General features: G+C 41.9%; 1 protein-coding gene across 2 annotated transcripts in view; it reads right to left on the bottom strand.

The window, feature by feature from the left end:
• Positions 1-19,351, bottom strand: part of GNAO1 (G protein subunit alpha o1) — a 252,292-nt gene extending 232,941 nt beyond the window's left edge. For both annotated transcript variants that reach the window (XM_036752427.1, XM_036752428.1), the window contains exons 1-2: positions 19,153-19,351; positions 18,735-18,777 (exon numbers count right to left, since the gene is read on the bottom strand). In XM_036752427.1, coding sequence (XP_036608322.1) covers positions 18,735-18,777; positions 19,153-19,270 — 161 coding nt within the window. In that variant the 5' untranslated portion in view covers positions 19,271-19,351. The remainder of the gene's footprint in view (positions 1-18,734; positions 18,778-19,152) is intronic.
• Positions 19,352-20,303: the final 952 nt, after the last annotated feature.

Here is a 20,303-nt window from a genome sequence, read left to right as displayed (position 1 = left end):
GGAGTTGGAGTCAGGAGGCTTGGGGAGGAGGGCTGCATCCCGTATCTTTGAGTTTCTTTGGGTGAAATAGCCTCTGGATCCAACATAAAAATATAAGAGAATCAGTTGAAGAAACTGGGCATGTAGAAAAAATATATGAGAATCACTCAAAGGAAAGGAGGATCTTTAACATGAAGAAAAGAATTAAGGAGAAGGTAACAAGAACAGTGTTCAAGGACTATGCACTGGAAGAAGGATTATACTTACTCTACTGGCCTCAGAAGGCAGAACAAGAATCAGTGGGACACTGCTAAAAGCCCTAGTTCAGATGGATATGAAGAAAAACTTTCCAACCATCGGTGTTGCTTTAAAATGGAATGGGCTACCTTAGAAAATGGCAGATTCCTTGTCACTAGGAATTTTCAGGTGGAGGATGGATAATCACAATGTTGCAGAAGTAAATCAGTTATGATTTGGACCAGATGATCTTTGAGGTCCCCTCCTGCTAGTGATTCATAGTTCTATTATGGAATAATGGAAAATGAGGGTGCAAAGGTAGGGTAGCATCAGTTTATGGAGTGCCTCAGAAGCCAGACAGAGCTTAGATGATGCAGCAGAAAAGAGGAAGCCACTTTACATTTCTGGGTAGGGCAATGACATGATGAAAGTGGCATCTCAGGAAGGTAGGTCTATCATCAATGGGCAGGATAGACTGGAGGAGAGAAGTGAGGTTGGGAGGCCAGCTAAGAGGCAGTTGCACTAGTCCAGGATAATGGAAGGAGCCTAGACTAGAATGAGGGTAGTGGGAATAGAGAGGCAGACATACCCAAAAGACATTGGTAAGGAAGAAATATGAATGGGAACTGTGGCTATGGCTATGGGAGCTGGAGTCAGGAGGCTGGGGTGGGGGAGGGTTGCCTTCTGTATCTTTGGGATCCTTTGAGTGAAACTACCTCTTCTAACCTCTGGATACAAGCTATAAAAAATCTCTTATTTATCCAGGGAAAGACTGGACGTTCTAAAATTAAGGTGTACCAATACTCTGCATTGTCCTAGGTTTGTCACTGTTCCCCCCTCCCCCGCCATAGCTGCAACAACCTGAAGGTCTCACGAGCTCCACGGTCCGATGGTGTCAAGTTCCAGGTCTATTCCCTGGGCCTGTTAGGAATGAGGACCTGCTCTCCACCACTGCTAAGAGAACTAGGGCAGAACCCCTGAATCAGCTGAATAAATCATTCTCAGCTGTCAATCATTTGGGTTAATGGTTCCCTAATTTGTGCAATGGTGAGGAAAGATAAAAATCCGGTGAGAGGCATTTGAAAACCTCTTTGCACAGAAAACTGTATCCATAAAGTGACTTTCTACAGCTCACACAGCTGTTTCTTACTTGTGTGTTTCAGATAGTCTCTCTCTCAGGCATCCAAACTGCAAAATGAACTCATATTTAAAGGTTTCACCTTTTCAGATTGGAATAGTGAAGCCACTACCATATTCAGAGTCTATAACTCCTCATAACCCAAACATGAACTGTTTTTATAGCAACTCTGACAGTGGGTCATCCTGTTTCTGACTGAATATTTCTAGTGACAGGAAACTCACTACTTTATGAGGCAGCTGATTACATTTATGGGAAATTTTCTTTTAACTATAGAATACTTCTTTTCTAATTTTGGAATTCAATTAAACTTGTGAAATATTTCAATTAGCACTTTTTCTTCTACATATTAAATTTTGAAATCTTTTTTCTTAAAAAAATCCCATGAAGATTCAGCTTCCAATGGCGCAATCTGAAATGGCAGGTTTTCCTAAAGAAAACAATTAGATAGGAGGCTTATCAGGTAGGTTGTAGGATCATAAGATCCTAGGTTCAGAACTGGAAGGGACCTCAGGGGGCATCAAGTCCAGCCCCCTCATTTTACAGACAAAGAAACTTAGCTGTAGAGAAGGTAACTTGACTGTGATAATGCTGCTTAGTAGAGAAAAGATTCAAATGGAAGTCTACTTAACTCTATGTCTAGCAGCTGAGACCTCTTCCTTCTGTTGCTTCCCCTGATTTGAATATGAGCTTCTTGAAAGCAGGAAACATCTTGCTTTTCTATTTTTACCCCCATGTTTAGCATAGTAGTTTGTACACAGTAAGTGTTTAATAAGTGCTTTTCATTAATTCATTCACCATGCCACGCTGCCCCTCAGGGAAATGCCTACTGCAGAGGTATCAAACACGGTGGCCCACAGGCCACAGGAGGCTCACAACACTCCCAACTACAACTAGAACCAGATTAAAATGTAATTGGGAAATATTTAATAAAATAAATAAAAATACAATAAAATATATATATATATACAACATTAATATGTGGTTTTCTAAACCACTAGGCAGTCTACAGGGATTCTTCTATTCTGTTTAGTGACCTCCATTTCTATCTCAGTTTGACACCATTGGCCAACCGTACCAATTTTTACCAGGCAGTCTCCAGCCTAAGCACCAACAGTGGCCCAACCATGCTTAGTTTCAGATGAGAGCAAGTATGTTGAGTGTGGCATCATCATAGGCTTATCTTCCATGTTGCTCTAGGCTTCATGGCTTCAAAGACCTCTGATTTCACTGGTGTGGATACTCCCTCCACCTACACCAATCTCAAACCCTTTGTGCCAGAGTAGAAGGTCTTTGGTGACTGCTGTGGCCAAAACATGCTAACTATATTACAATGAACCTGGTGATTAATCTCTACAAACCAACCTAGATTGGTCTCCAAATGGCAGATAGTTCACTCTTGGGCCTGTACTTTTTATATCTGGACTATTTCCTTCATTTCTCAAGCCTGGCTTCAAAGTCCACCTCCTCTGAAAAGTTCATACATATGAGGCAGCCAAGATAAGGGCATTTTGTTCATCGGAGCAACCCCACTAAACAAGCATTCTTTCACGCAAAGAATATAATCTGTATGACAAATAGTTAAGACAAAGGAAATGAATTATCAAAAGAGAAAGGTTGTATAAGTTTATGAAAAAATGCTACACCTTCTATACATTCTGTCTAGTGCTTAATAGTTGTGGGTTTTAAAAAAATAATGAACTAAGTTTAACTTTTTAAGACTCTGGAAGCTGACATTAAGCAGGCAGGTGCTTCGAAGATCAGCAGACATCTGATAATGGAGCAATGGATAAAGGAGCCAGGAAGACCTGAATTCAAATATGGCCTCAGACACTTACTAGCTGTGTGACCCTGGGCAAGTCACTCAATCTTGTTTGCCTCAGTTTCTTCATCTGTAAAATGAGCTGGGGAAGGAAGTGGCAAACTACTCCAGTATCTTTGCCAAGAAAACCCCAAATGGGGCCATGAAAAGTTGGACAAGAATGAAATGACTGAACAATAATAACAAACAAACAAAAAAGTGTGGCTAATAATAGCACCTTCCTCACAGGGTTGTGGTTAAGGATCAAATGAGATGACAGACAAATTCCAATGGTACTAGGGTACTATGCAGCATTTCTTGTAACTCCAGTCACTGCAGTTCTTTTTTCCCTCGGAGAAATGCAGAAAGCATGGGTTACTCTCTGGGTCTCTGAAGTACATGCCCAACTACCTTCCAAGATAGTCTAATCCTGAGCATATCCCTTCTCTAGAAAGGGCCCATTTAGATCAGAGAAAAGGCTCTCATACTACTGAGTTTCCTCTCATCTGCCTCCCTGCCTTAGGAAACAGTTCAACCATTCTGACTACAAATTACAGTGACCCCTGATTTTTTGGTAACCAGAGTTATCTGCGTCACTGCCAAGAACCAGTTATCAAAAAAAAAGAAGAGAGTTCTTAATTGCCACATAAATATAATAATGTCCATGAACTAATGCTCCTTCAATTTATTTCAAGGAAGCCCTCTCACTGCCTGTTTATTCTTACTTTACACACAGTGCTGAGAAGCTCAGTTATCTGGTTTCCTAGCTATAGTAGATTAAAAGTACAACTTAGAAAAAGGCAGTGCCTATTAGTGGTCAGAGGACCTGAATTATAACCGCAGATCCAATACTTGTTAGCTGAGCAATAGGTTGTAATTTGATAACAAGGGAGGAAGCACAAAAACTATAAAAAGCAGATGCACAAACAGCTCCCCATACCTCAATAGGCCCTAAAGATACCACTACATTGCAGGATTATAGCATTTAGAACCAGAAGAGACCTTAGAGATCATCTAGCCTAGCACTGTCACTTTACTAGGGAGGAAACTGAGGCCCAAAGAGATTGAGAAGCTTCCCTTGCTCAAGTTCACACTGGTAGCTGGCAGAGATGGAATCTGAACCCTGGTCTTCTGCCTTCTCAAAATACTCCTGAGTCAGGAAGAGAAGCTTAAATTGCTTTTAGTACCTTCTGCTTAAGAAGACAGTGAAGTGAGTCGTGCATCTTGGACAGATTTTCATACAAAATGGTGAAAAGTAGTGTTGAAAAAGGTTTGCTGTTTAAAGGGGCAAGCCTCAATTATCTGGAAAATTCGCTTATTCAGAGTGCTTCTTTCTCCAAGATCTCATAACGAAGTAGTTGTTATTGTACCTCCCTATCGTATGGAAGAAATACATTGAATAAGCATGCATGAAGCACTTACTATATGGAAGGTCAGTGGACAGTCAAAACGGAAAGAGCCCTGCCCCCGCCCCCCCTTCCCCAGCCTCAGGAGTTTACATCTTACTAAGGGAAACAACATATACAGGATAAGTAAATATAAAATACATACAAAGTAAATATAAAGTAAGTTGGGGAGAGGGACAAGGAAAGCAATAATGGAGAATCATGAAAGTGCTCTTGTAGGAGGTAGGGCTTTATCTGAGCCTTGATAGGAGCTAGACAAAGGTGAGCAGTGAGAACATTCCAGGGCTGGGCGGAGGAGATGAAACATGATGTAGAGGGAGCAGCTAGTTAGTTCAGATTGGCTGAAATACAGATTGTGTGAGAATGTGTAATGTGAATTCAGTCTGGGAAGACGGTTTAGAAACAGATTGGGAAGGGCTTTAAAATTCATCTGAGTTCCAGAGGCAATAGGGCTTCACTGCGGCTTCTTGAGCAAGGGATTCAGGTCAGACCCATGCTTCGGGAATATTGAGGCAGCGGTTGTATGGATGATGGAAGCTGTTTGTTCTAAGTGACCATAGGTAGGTCACTTCATTCTCTGAGCCTTAGTTTCTTGGGAAACGGGTATAATAATACTTGCACTGCCTCATGTAATATAGAGCTGGAAGTAATATTTGCGACCTGTCTGGTCCAACCCCTTCTTTTTGTATAGGAGAAAGCCAAGGGTTGTGAGGTAAGTACTTTGTGAACTTTGAAGTACTTTGGGAAGGTCCCTCTTAGTTCTTAAATTTCTCCCTTAATTGACCTATGAAGACAGAGGTAAATTTTAAAGAACTAAAAAAATAAAAGAAAGCATCTTTTCAACAGCATAAATATATCACGCAGGCCTGGGACGTTCTCACTTATCTCCTTTTATTCCCTCTGAATCTCACTGTCTTCTGCTGGCCTTCCTTTTATCAGCCACCAAATCTGTATCTACTTTCACCCAAGCTGCCATTTTGAATCTGGAGTGACACTGACTGTTTTCTTCTTTCTCTTATTCTTTATTTCTTAACTCTAGGATCATGGTTTTTATAGGAACTCTGGAAAGTGTTTTGTGTTTCAGAGAGTAGGAGAGACACTTTGCCCAAAATGATTCTGCAGGTTTGTCTATGCCCCCATAAGGGTCCTTTCCAAATCCACAGTCACAGCCAATGGCTCAAACTTGTCCCTCACACACAGAGTAAGATGATGCTGTGAACACTGAGTAGGACTGCACTATGGAGAGGAAACTAAAGGTCTACAGAGGGGCTCTAAATTCTCAGTCCTCCTTTGCATAACATGAAGTATCATTCAACCTTAACCATATTCACAAATCTCAATTGAAATGATAGTCTCAGAGCAACTTCTTGCTTGGCCCCAGAAACCTGTAGGTGTATGAACTCAAAACAAATTCCACATATATTATTACCAGGATTCCTAACTCCACGGAAAAATAATCACAAAATCTCAGAACCTTACAGCTGAAGAAACTGAGGCTCACAGAGAGTAAGGAATTTGCTTAAGGTCACATAGCAAATAGTGACAGAGGTCCTGACAGGTCTATTGACTACCATCTATTTGAGTACTTTCTCCAGCTTTCTACCTTTCTTTTCAGACTATCTCCTTGCTGCCAAACAATACATATTCTGGTTACTGTCCTGCCTCAACACCTGCTGTGGAAAAAAAGGCTTGTCAGAGCTGATTGACCCTGAAAATAATGGAAACATTGCTAGCAGGCCTCCCTCCAGACTAGAGAGGGTACTCAATAGTAAGCACACAATGAGAGCCAAACCTGGCAAAGAATTCATGATGCCAAGTTCCCTAGCCCCATGGTACATTCACAAGATCTTATGGGTTCTCCTTTTCCCCTGAGCTTAGTTATTTGACAGTGGTGTCAACAATGGCCTGCTTTGTGGAAGGGACAGGTGTAGGCTCCCTCGACTTTTGGATGCCCCTCCCCACCAAGCTTGCTCCGAGAAATAGAGAACCAACCCTTGTTCCCACTCCCCAGAATCTTCCCACATCTGGAGCCCTTTTAAAGTGTCCCAGTAGTCCCTGACAGCACCTGCTGTTTCTAAGAAGACTCAGTTAGCATCTGCAGCCTCCCAGGGGCCCTTTCCTTCCAGCCTGCCCCTCAGGCACAAGATGGAGAATTCATACTCCATACCAGCTCACTGCCTTTCTCCCAGCCTCTTTGGGCAATTGCTGCCTTTCTTAAGAATTTTCTCTTTGTGGCAGGTGAATGAAACCCTCATTTTTAAACAAACTGGTCCAGACCCCCCACTGGAATGTGAGAGCACATATAAGACTGAATGCACAGCCAAAGATGGACCCAGCTACATTGAAGAGCTCTTTTAAAAGACCTGTCAAGCTGGAGGGTTTAATTTAAGAGGCTGCACATTCTCTTCTGAACCAAAAGAATCTTAGTAAAGACAAAAGCAGTCAGTCTGAAAAACTGGTGGTTTCTAAGGACCTTCATCAACTTTTCATTCTTCCCCTTTGTTAGGAAAGGTGGTAGCCCAATAAATGAAGCAAATCCCAAGGATCTGAGACAGGTGGAAATAGCTTGGACCTATAACAATCAGTGAAGCAATAAGCATCTGGTGAACGGTTACTGTGTGCCTAGCATTGTGTTAGCCACTATAGAGTACAAAAGTCGTACACACTCATTGACCACAAGGTCCTTTTGATCTGGTTGAAGAGTGAAGATTCATAGAATTTGAAGCTGGAAGGGACCTCATTTACCATCTGGCCCAAGTCCTTTATTTTATAGATGAAGATGTCTCAGAGAAATTTGATAACTTGCCCACAGTGACATGGGTAAAAATGGGCAGTCCCTAAGTTTGAGCTTGGGTCCTCCAATTTCAAAGGTCCATTTCTTTTTTCAGAGATATGTATACACATGAAACAAGGAGGGAATAAGACAACGTAAGTGTGAATTCTGAATATAGAGATAAATGAAGGCTAGACTCAACAGGAAAGACTTTATCTTAGAGGAGGCAGGCTGAATTGGTTAAGGAAGGTGATAAGATGAGGAGGAAGGCATTACTACATGGGCCAATATGTCTGCCTCTCCCTGGCAGCTTCTGTGCCAGTTTCCCCAAGTACCTCTTGCTCTTTGGTGGCACCAAGGAAAGCATCAGGGGAAGCAGGACCATATATTGAAGGCCTGGGTTTAAATTACAACTTCTGCATGTTTTAGCCATATAAGCAAGCCCCTTAACTTTTCTGAATCTCAGTTTCCTTATCAGCAAGATGGGAATAATATTTACTAGTCTTGAGCATGACACCTATTGGTTTAATTAGAATGTAATCTTTCTGAGGACAGGGAACATCTTTTTTTCTAGTTGTATTTGTATTCACAGTACTTGGCACGTTGTTGTTCAGTCACACCCATCTCTTTGTGACCCCCTGGACCCTACCACGCCAATACTGTCCATGCTGTTTTCTTGGCAAAGAAACTGGAGAGGTTTGCCATTTCCTTCTCCAGTGCATTAAGACACAGGTTGAGTGACTTGCCCAGGGTCACACAGCTAGTGAATGTCTGAGGTCACAGTTGAATCTGCTTTGCAACTCATAATTGCCTTGGGGCACTCAAAGATTAAATTATTTACCTAAGATCAAGTTAGTCTACAAGCATTTATTAATTGCCTCCTATGTGCAGCTAGGTGGCAAGGGGATAGAATTCTGAGCCTGGAGTTAGGAAAAGATGAGTTCAAATCGATCCTCAAACACTTACTAGCTGTATGACCCTGGGCGAGTCACTTAACTTCTGTTTGCCTTAGATAATAGGGGATAATAACAGCACCTCCTTCACAAGGATGTTATGAGGATCAAATAAGATCACTGTAAAGCACTTAGCACGGTGCCTGGCACATAATAGGTCTTATATAAATGCTTATTCCCCTTACTAAATTTCTTGTACAATGAAGTCACAGGTCCAGATCCCCTCTCCTCCCTCTGCAAAAAAACAAAAACAAAAACAAAACCTACTTTGTAGGGTTAATGTGAGAAAACCTTTATAACCCTCAACACACTATAAAGGTCATAGATTTAGCAGTGGGAAAAAAACAACTTAAAAGCTTACTAGTTCAACCCCTCTTCTTACAGATAAGATAGAAAGTAAGTGACTTGTCTAATAAGGTCACCCAGATAGTAAGTGGCAGAACTAGGATTTGAACCCAGATCCTTTGATCCCCAACTTCAGTGACCTTTTGCACTGCGGAGTATTGCCTCTTTGATATGGGAGCTGGTGCCTTTTGTCATATAATCCTAGCAAGCCCCACAGGCTTTTTCATCTTTGGACTGAAACAGGCATTCTCTGACTTCTCCCTATTTTCTGTGACTTGCTTGTCATGTTTTAATTGAGAAAGCTACAGGTCTATATTCTCATTCCACTTGGGGAAAAAAGGAGAACAGGGGCTCTTTTTTTCTTCTTCTGTTTCAGTCATGCTGCTGTACTTCCAGAAATGAAAGGGCAATACTAAATCCTGATCTTTATGGAGAGAGACCTTGGAAGACTTACAAGACAAACTCAGGCACCTCTTGGCGCTCCCACTCCTCTCTCCATGATCATCAAAAAATGGGCCTGATATATCCTGATTTCCTCAGTTCCCTGAGCTAACACTCCTGTGGATTTATGTTCCACTTTTCTTTCTCAATTAGCTGAAGGGCGCTGGGAGCTTAATGGTTTTATTATTTATGACCTCAACTGGAGGTGGCCAAGAGAGAAGGCTGGGAGTTCATCTGTCACCAGGAACATCTGTTTTCCTGGACAAGAAGACTTAGAATCATAGAACCCAGAGCTGGAAGGGACCTTAGAGATCATCATGCCCAACTTCTTTGTTTTACTTATGAAGAAACTGAGGCCCTGGGAGATGTTATTTTAAGGATAGATTAAAGTCTCCTATCATTAGGAAATCAAGCTGAAGAAATTGTGAACTTGAAGTTAGCCCTTCTAACACACTACTTGCAAAGACAGTTTTGGCTGTGGATCTGCTTAGGAAACAACTTCATCGCCTTGGCTATTACCTTTGTAGAGTTACTTCTATTTTATTTTAATTTCGGTGTGAAAAAAGCACAATGTTTTTCCTTTTTTCTGTCAAGAAAATTAGAACTAAAGATGCCTCAGAAGATAAAATCAGTAGGAGGCCAGGTACACCCACTCTTTTTTCCAAAATTCCATTTCATGCATCTTGTTCTCTGTTCATGCTGACAGTAGCTCCCAGCCTAGTTCTTGGGCAGCACAACCTGGAACTCTTTCACCCCTAGCTGTACCTGGCTTGGGACAGTGGTCTCACCATGTCCAATGTGTCCCAAAAGACCACAAACAAACCACTTCTCTTGTGTTCATCACATCATTTCATTCCTGTTACCTCAACCACGTTGTTTCTTATAACATATCTACTTTCAGATCCTGTTTCTTGGCTCTGAAGATGTGTTTGCAGGGAGAGACTCGTTCAGAATTGTGTCTAGAGATGCCTTTCGAACCATAATTTCTCTGCTTGGTGAAAGCATGTTGGCTATAGTCCTTTTTAACTGTGGGTCAGCCCTTGCTCCAGCCTTTGAGAACTTTCATGATTTAATTTTGCCACCTAAATATCTACTTTTCATAAAATATTCTAAGCAGCTTTGAAATGACTGTCCTTTCTCCTGACCTTGGACTTTTTCTAAAGGATCAAGATTTGTTGGTTTATTTTCCCTTCCTTCTTGAAACAGAGTCTAACTAGGTACTTCTCAAGGCCCTCAAAATGACATAACTTCAAATTATATGGATTCGTACAGATTGGGAATAGACTTTAGAGATCATCTAAGCCAAAAGTTCCTCATTTTAACACATGGGGAAACTGAGGCCCCTGGAGGGACAGTGACTTGCTTAAGGCCACACACAAAGATCTGGCACTAGAACCAGCTTTCCAGACCCCCGGGCTAGTAGTGATCTTTCCACTACAACTTTTTTTCACCAGAGTATTGTAGGTTGGTACAGTAGTTTTTTCCTTTTCCTTTCTTTTCTTTTCTTTTTTTAAAGTCACAATAGTTTTGTCCACATAGGTTGTTATGTAATGGTTACTGCAGAGCCAGAGAGAAGTGAGAGCAGACTACATAATAATACTCATGGGGATCCCTTCTCCTGTATCTCACTATGACCAAGCCCCAGAAATTATAAATGAGACACGCATGTGAAAGGTAGCAAGACCCCATCTATGTCTCTGGAATGTCCTAAAAATTTAGTCTCATACATCAGGAAAAGAACATCACGAGAGAATCATCTCTAAACCTATTTATTAAGAATGCTGCCCCTATGTCAATCGCATCACCCTCCTGATATCATTGGTCCTCTTCAAGAACGAAGGTCGAACAACAACAGCAAACCAACAACAACAATCAGCAAGCATTTATCAAATGCCTGCTATGTACCATGCACCAGGGATGCAAGGGCAACACACAAACAAACAAACCCAGAACCCAAAACCTCAAATCAACTGTTCTTTCAGGGAACTCACATTCTATTGAAGGAACCAAGATGTACATATATAAGAAAGTAAAAACAAAGACAATTATTTTGGGAGGAGGATACTAGCAGTTAGGGGACTCAAGAAAGGTCTTGTTAGTACTTGTGGCAAGAAAGAAGAAAAGAATACATTTTAAATTTTGGTATAGTTCGGGTTTGGCATTGGTTGGCACATTGATAAACTATTTTTACAGTAATATACTTCAAAGGGCTGTAGTTTCATCAGTGGATGCGCCCTCTGCCAACACAGATTACAAATCTTCTATGACTTAGTAAATGGTTTTTGAAAGCTGCTGTGTCCCCTAAAATCATAGGCAGGTTATTGTACAACAGACAATCTGTTACCATGCCTCCTCTGGAACCTGTCAACCCTATAGAACTTGCATGAGTCACAGAACTCATGGTCACCTCCATGCCATGATGTAGTGTGGTATCATGCAAGATTATTTATTGGCTCTGGAGTCAAGAGGGCCAGGGTTCAAATCACATCTCTGTTATTCATCCTGTGACTTTGGCAAGTCACTCTCTGAACCTCAGTTTCCTCACCTGTTAAATGAGGGGACTGGATTGGATGACCTCTGAGATCCCTTCCAGCTCTACCTATGTGATTCTCTTGGGCACTGGAAGAAGACTTTTGCCCTCTTTAGGGGTTAACAAGTGTCACCAAAAAAAAGGCTTTTGAAAGAAAAAGTGCTTTTGAGGCTTTTATGACTTCTTTGAAGGGCTGGTGAGACCTTTCACACCTCTGTGAGAGAGCTGTGCCAATTTAACAGTGGAGTTGTGGCCCTTTTAAATAGTGCTGTTGGGTTTAAATCATTGTGCCTGACCTCCGATGTGATTCTAATGATATAGATTTATTGATTGGTTGGTAAAAAAAAATCTCTACATTCTTGTGACATTTAATTTTGAAAAAGTTTCTAATCAGCTAATGTATAAAAATTTATACATTGTTACTTACCTAATGTATAACGTAGTATAATACTATACTATATTATACTTTTAATACAAACATTTATATCATTTAGGAATTTTCAAACGTGCAAAAAAAGCTGTGCCTCATTCTAAAATGTTGCTTCTGTTTGGAAATGCTGTGTGTGTGTGTGTGTGTGTGTGTGTATTTGGAGCACTTTAATATTAATATAATTTATAATATAATTTAATAATTAAAATTAAGGCTGCAATTCAAAGAAGGCACTGCCCCCAAACACAGTATCCATTAATTATACTGCAATAGGTTGAATTCCAAGTGTCAGAAAACATAGGATGTGGGAAAGCTCATATGAAATTAAAAAAATTAACCACAGAGGTGGGGAAAAGCACAGCGCTTACAAACCAGGAATGAGCTCATTCCTGAATCAGTGATCTTTCTTGAACAGATGTGGAGTTCTAAAAAAGAACAATACAATTTGGGAAGTACTGTACACTAACCTCAACCACAAAAGACACATGCAGTTCAATCCTCATGTACCACAGATCTAACCAAGCCCCAAATGTTGAGCAGTCAATTCTTCTGTATTTTTATTTAGCCATATCCATTCATCTTGGAGCCTTCACCTTTTACGTGATTGGCTAGAACACTTTCAACAAGCAGAGAGGTTTCCCTTTAGAATCCAACAGGTAATTGGACTTCAAGATGATGAGAAATCAGGTGGGCTGTTTGCTATTTTTCAGACATAAAAGTCTTTAGACTTACGGAATAATAAAGGTAGAAAAAGTACTGGCCATCAGCAATAGAAAGCCTACCTCCTATTTCATGCAATACCATTTTCATGCTTGTGCTGTCTCGAGACATATTAAGGTACATACCTTTGAATAAGTATAAAGAAAGGTAGGAAAAGAAGGAAGCAACTCAAGCCAAAGATAATGTTTCCTAAGTCAAAAGTTTATAAATCCAGTTGTGTGGCTAACAGCATAAATCTAGCTAAGCTTTTGGAAATGTACCAGAAATGTCAAGTTTTTATCTGAAGATGAAGGATGTTACTGCTCGCGATTGTTTATATAGTAATTTCAATAGCCTATATTTTTTTTTCACAAATTTAGTCAAGATAGCAGAATGAAACAGCTTTTCTCACACTGGGTGATTTCTTTTAAGGATGCTGTGACTTCTTCACTGAAAGGGTATAACCTGCCTCGTATATTATATCCAACAATTTTGGTCAGGGCTAGCTCTATCTTGGGTGAGGAACAAGTCTTCAGATTACTAGTATATTTGAAAATGCTACTGAATGTATCTGTCTTAGGGACAGATTTCCAAACCTGATACTCCATTTCATTACAGAAAACATGAAAAGCTAACTCACAGTTATGCAAAACCTACCAGTTACTGCGTAAAGTTAACCTGTTAAATCTTGCTCCAAGCTACACCCCTGTTCTCTGTGGACTATATTAGAAATCCCATTGTGTTCCAACACAGACAACAGCCTGAATTCTACAATCTGACCCCTGATACTGGGAAAGGAACTTTAAATGGGCTGTGCTTAGCAATTAGCTCTATAGTTCACTTTTAATTTTCATTAAATTTACGGCCCAATGAGCTATCACTAATTATTCAAAATCTGTGAGCCAATTAGATTATTATTCTGGTGATTCCATCCCACATAAAATGTAATTCTTTATAATATTCCTCCATGAGGGTGTTTTTCTGTAATTAGATAAAATTGACACATCCATTTAAAACCTTGATTAGTCTGCATGTATAAAAAGAGCCATACAGATTGAGCAACAAAATGATGAGAATATCTAACGGGCGAAGTCACAACCCTTAACGATCAAAAGTATTTAAAATGCTAAAAACAGCCACTTAATAATCATGGAATATTTTAAATTATATTGGTGCTGTCTCAATTATCATTGTTTATGTCTCAGCACTGAGCTGTTTTGGAATTCCATTCTATGCCACAAAGCTCACAAACACTAATTCAGACACACACAAATATAATTTCAGCACCCCCCCCAAAAAAAAACCTACTCTATTTTTAACAAAATTTTTCTATTATTGGGTATTCATTATCATCATAATACATATTATATAGCACTTTAAGCTTTACAAAGCCATAAAAAACAATCAAATTGGAAAACAGACCACAGAAATGATTATAATTTCCCCCACAATACTTTCTCTCAATCAGTAGTAATTTAAAAAAAAATCAAACCATTTCTGAAATGTTCTTAGCCAGGTGGAACATTTTTTATCTAAACAGTATCCAATACCCATTCCTTTATTTGATTATTTACTACAAGCACATCCTTTCTATCATCCTAAACAACACATTATAATATGGAAGCTATTGAGAATGAAGTTGAGAAATAAAGGTCCTTGTTGTTGCTTTTCTGGTAATGTTGACTAAAAAATAAGGTGCCATCAATGTTCGAAATATCCTTCATTACAACTCAAGAGGCCAATCTGATAAATCTCTATCACAACTACAAAATCATGAGGCTCTTGCTGGGCTTCGTGGATATTATCTATGTAATATCACAGACACATTGGTCTAGGTGAAATAAAAAAGCACCTTAGCTGATGCTGGCTAGTTTAGTGTGTTGGTCTTAGCTTCCTGGTTATGAATTTGGATATAATAGAAAGTTCAATGAATGGACTTGGGAGTCAGAGGGCCCAGTTTCAAGTGCCTGCTCCACTACTTACTGGCTGAGTAACCTTAGGCAAGCTATTTAACCTCCCTGAATCTCAAGTTTTCTCATTTGTAAAGGAGCTTTAAAAGAATCACAGAGTTTTTGGCTTGGAAGGGACCTTTGCAGCCATCTAGTTCAACCCATAACTGAACAAGAATCTCCGCTAATAAATTTTATTTTATTTTTGGTTCTGAATTCTCTCCCTCCTATTACCTCCTCCCCTGCCCATTGAGAAGTCAAGAAAAATAATATTCATAACATGTATGAAGTCATGCAAAACATATTTCTTCAAAGAATTTCCACTTGTAACACACTTGACAAATGATCACTCAGTCATTGCTTGGAGACTTCCAAAGAGAGGAAACCCACTTTTTTTTTTTCCTGATGAAGCCTTTTCGTTTTTGGATGGTTCTCATTGTTAGGAACTGTTTCCCACTTAGCCTAAATGTACCACTTGAAAACTTCTGCCTGTGCTCTTAATTCTGTCTTTGGGGCCAAGAGAACAAGTTGATCACTCTCTCAAATGAGAGCTTTCCAAACAACTTGAAGATAGTTATCATGTTCCCCCAATCTTCTCTTTCCCAAGCTAAGCTACCTTAAATCCTTCAAGTGATGTTCATGTGGCAAGGACTCAAGGACCTTCACCACCCTGGTATACAGTACCCATGGTTTTGTTTATACAGTCCAAAATGTGCCTTTTTTTGGTTGCCATATTTATATATTGTTGATTTGTGCTAAACTTGCAACCTATTGATATCCCCTGATTTATTTTAGACAAATTACTGTCTAACTACGCCAACCCTATTTGTACTTGTAAAATCAAGGTGCCTTGGGGCCAAGTGTGAAACTTTACATTTATCCATCGTAAATTTAATCTTTTTAGGCTTGAATGATTTTCTACCCTCTTAAGATCTTGACAGAGTCAAACTCTATCACCTAATGGGTTAGCTATTCCTTCTAATTTTACATCACTTGCAAACTTGACAAGGATGCCATCTATGCCTTTATCCAAGACATTGATAATATCAGTACTCTGTACCTCAACAGCTGTCTGGTAGAAGGTTCTACATATTATTATGAAGGGTACTTTGTACTGCACAAAAACCAGCAACTACTCTCTTAATATTTCTCTGAGCATGTAGAGTCACCATCTTGGCTTCCTCACCCCACCCACTGTACAATTCCCCTGAGTTTCTCAATAGAAATCCGTGCCTCACAAGCTCCAAGTCATGATTGTTCAAATGGAAACTAATTGAAAGAATTTGTCGCTGGAATACCATTATTACTAGCCACACATTTCACTGCTAATGAGTTCAGCATCCAACCTGGTATATTGCCTTGTCTGTGTTCATGGGTACCTATGGAGTCCTCACTATAGATCTTTGCAGCAATCCTTTGGGGTGTTGTCTTCTGGACCATGGTCGTGCATCTTTGGCTCTTCTTTTGAACAAGCCCAACCCATTCCCAATGGGGACCCTGTGATCTGTGCTTGTCATTTTTTTTCCAAAATTATTTTCGAGGCTTTAAAATGTCACAGCAAACGTGGGGAGGGCGAGACCCACATATCTGATTTATTTGTAGACCTTCAAACACTAACTTGCCTCTCCTTCCCCTCTCCCTCAGTATTACCAAAAATGCCAATATGAAAAACCATTTGGGACATGGGAGACTTCCAGGGAGAAGTCTACATGCAGTCTTTCGATTAGATTTCCTTCATATGCAATTAGGAATTTTCATTCTAAAATGGCACACTGTTTCCCTTGGAGAGCTCAGCTCTCTTTGAATGAAGAGGTAGATAATATTACCCTTTTGGGGAATCTGTATATATTTTTAAACACCTTATTAAGTCAGCCTAATTTATGTAGCATCTTCAAGGGAAGTGTGGAAGTCAACGTGGGGAGGAATCGCTGCTTTGGCTGATGCAAAGTTAATTTGCAGAGATTTCTACCCTTCCCCCTCCCGCTTAGCCTTGCCCGAGACGCGAACACACTCGGCTGTTTCCGAAGTGGCTCGGCTCTAGCCTCCTAGGGAATCGAATAGCAACCCGAATACAGCCGAGCCTCTCCGAGCTTCAGCACCCGGCCAGTCACTGAGCTTGAGCCCGGTGCTGCGAGTTCTCGGACCCAATCGACTTCTCTAGCCTCAGCTGGGCGCTGTCCACCACTCGCAATGCCTGAAACCCAACGCAGCGCCGGGTTGCACTGGCTTTTAAAGGGCCCGGGAAGCCGTCTCTGTAGATTAGAGACTTTAAAAAAAATCTTGCTTATTGTTATTCATTTGAGCGTGTGCATTAAGTGACCTGCCATGCAAATGCAGCATGCACCTTGTTGCAAATAGAAACTCCCTAGGCCCCACTTCCCAAATTCACTTAGGTTGTACACAGCTCTAGAAAAGCCCCAAGCCAAATTAATCATGGCTTCAGAGGGGTGCAGCAAGCTGAGATGCCCCCTTGCAAAAACTCCCCCCAGGGATTTTCTCGTGCAAATATAGCAATATGAAAAACAGATGGGAATTTTTAAAGAGCTGCTTCACGGTACAATCATGGCGCCGCCTCGAACCAGCTTGTCATGCCAGTTATACGTGCAAGATTGGTGTTTTAACTCCCCCCCATCTTAGTTCTGAAATCGCAAACAGGCTTCCTCCCTCACCCACCTCCCCAAGAAAGAGATTTTTATTTTCCATTGTTTTCCTGCGGGATGCAATTACTTCAGCTATTCTGTCAAGTTGAAAAATAATCATTTTTGTTTACTGCATAGCAACCTCTAATTAGGAACCCTGTGTATATGTAAAGGTGTCACAGCAAACCGACGTGGAAGCCACACTAAACGGTCTCAGACGAACTCCAAACGGGGAGAATAACGGAAGTAGCAAAGACACAAGATTGGTGGTGGGGAATGGAGCACAAAAATCCCTGCACCTCCACCTTCTAGGTCCCCTCCCCCAAATCTAAAACAAACCTGCCTCAGAACTCCCCAAGAAACGTTGATGTCAAGAGCAAGGAACAATAAAGTGTGTATGTTCAGAAAGAGGGTGAGGCTTTTATGGAGATTATGAGATTTTCTTTCACTTAAAAATAATATCAATAAAAGAAAAACATTTCTATCAATAGTCAAAATTGGTTCCAGCCAGGTAATAAAAGAAAGACTGACCCCTTGAGCAAAAGGGGATTTGGGATAGCAGCAAGGCTTCTTTTAAATCTGCCTTGTAGGTAGATTTATATATAACATACCTTATTCAGCAAACAAATAATATAAGGGCCATGGAGCTCACCCAGCTGCCCATGTCAAGAGATCAAACATCAGGGAGGGTGGGGGCAGAGAGGAAAGAGCTGAGAGATAGAAAGCTGACATTAAGCTTAATTGACACTGGTCTGTTTGATGGCTCTGCCCTGGTTACATCTGTGCAATTCACATCAGCCTGGAAAGCCACCCATTCCTCTCTTCTCATCTTGAGCCCCTCACGCCATGGGGGTATATGTGTGTATGTGTACATGGGAGAGAGACAGAAAGCTAGAGATAGAGAAACCCCCACTACCTCCAATTCAGCACCAAAACCATGAACAGCAGACACTTGATTTTCCACCCAGAGCAAAAGACAAGATCCCCTCCCCTCCATCTTCTAGGCAAGCCAGAAATAAATCCCTGCCACAGGTGCAGCTGTGAGAAGGGGAGGAGAGAAAAGGGTGGAGGATGGGGTGGGGTGGGGAGGGAGGGGATAGGGAAAAACACCCCACTAGTAGGAAATAACATTCACAATATTGCCAATAGTGATGATGCTCTGATCAATATGGCGGACATTGTCATTCATACAACTACAGCCCCCACCATCATCCTTTCTTCTCACCCCTCCCTAAAAACATCCCTCCTGGGAGATAGGATGGAGGAAAGAGAAACACCTAAGGTGGGAAGAGAGATGGAGGGGGTGTCAAAGTGTTATGTGTTTGTTGGCAAGAATTACAAACAGGGCCTAAGGAAGAGCAGGAAGAAGAGTAAGGGGAAAAAAAATTAAAATCCCAATACAATAGGGACTTACTTCATTTGCTTCACAATGGTGCTTTTGCCTGATTCTCCAGCCCCTGTAGGGACAGACAAAAAAAGAAAAGAAGCTAGTCAGTGTCAGGCTGGAAGAACTGGGAGATTACACTGGGAGGAGGAAGGGAGCAGCTGGACTAAAGGATCCAGGAGATCAGCTTTTTTGGCTGAAGACTTGTGTGTGTGTGTGTGTGTGTGTGTGTGCATGGTTTGGTTATCTTGTTGCAAATCTAAGAAGGGAAAGGTCTCCCTGGACTCAGGACAAGTCTTCCTGGACACAGGATAAGGGAGAAGGGTGAAGAAAGGGGTGAAATACAGAGGTGGCGGTGGGGGCGTTGTTTGGAATAGGGTGCAGCCTGGCTGTTCAGGGGGCCTGGTGGAGAGGGGTGGGGGTGAGGAAGTGGCCAAGGCTCTCTTACCCAGCAAGAGTAATTTCACGTCTTTGGCGGCGCTGATGCCATCCTCTTTGAGGTTTTTCTCAATCGCTTTGCTCCTCTCCAAGGCGGCTCTCTCCTCTGCGCTCAATGTACATCCCATCGTGACACCCAAAACAGCCCGCACGCCTCGGCTGGCACGGTTCCCCTGCTCGGCTTGACCCCCCACCCCACCCCCCCAGAAATATTTATTTCTGTCCTTTAAAAAAAATCGCTAATTTTCTTTCCTTCTTTCTTGTATTTTTTTTTCTTTTAAAAAGAAGTCAAGTTCCCCAAACACAATAAAAATGCAGCCCCTCCCCCCAAAAATTCGCAAGGTGGATTTCAGGCTACTGCCCCCTTTTCCGGTCACCTGCCCGAGGAGGCTGGATTCGGGGCTGGGGTCGGGGCTGGGGTTGGTAGCTCTAGAGACAGGGTTGCGGGTCTCTCTCAGCTGCTTGCAAGCAACGCATCCGAAAAGAGGCAACCACCGCCGGGGACCCGGAGCAGCGGCAGCGGCAGGGGAAGCAGCAGCAGCAGCAGCAGCAACAGCAGCAGCGGCAGCAACAGCAGCAGCAGCAGCGCTAGGCTGCGGACACCGAGGATTATTTAAAAAAATATTTAAAAAATTAAAAATAAAAATAAAGGGCAGAGGTGCCCGATGGAGCCAGGAGCCAGAGGAGGGTGGGGATGGGGATGGGGATGGGGGGGCAGGGTGGATCCTTCGGCTAGAGAGGATTATTAGGATGGTGATTAGTATAGCATCCCCTCCCCTTCTCTTTCTTCTTTTTTTCCCTTTTCCCTCTTCTTTGGGGGGCTTTGCAAGCTGTGGGGAAGGGGGGAAGGGGGGGAAAGGTTTCTAGCGGGCGGTGGCGGCGGCGACAGCGCTGGCTCCCAGAGATCGCATCGTTCAGTGGATCCTAATGGAGAGAGAGAGAGAGAGCGAGAGGAGAGAGAAGAGAGGAGAGGGAAAAAAAAAAGAAGGGGGAAAGAGAGCCTGGGAGGGAGGGGGGGATGAGAGGGAGGGGGAGGGAAGGAAAAGAGCGGAGTGCGCGAGTGCGCCAGGGGTTCTAGCCCACACCGCACAGGCTCGCCGGCCTCAATGACGTCAGCAGGGACGCGCGCCTGCCCGCCCTGGGGCTCGCGAGCGGGCTGCT

Source organism: Trichosurus vulpecula, chromosome 3 (genome assembly GCF_011100635.1).
Source record: "Trichosurus vulpecula isolate mTriVul1 chromosome 3, mTriVul1.pri, whole genome shotgun sequence".
NCBI lineage: Eukaryota > Metazoa > Chordata > Mammalia > Diprotodontia > Phalangeridae > Trichosurus > Trichosurus vulpecula.
This window is presented reverse-complemented; position numbering and strand designations above follow the sequence as displayed.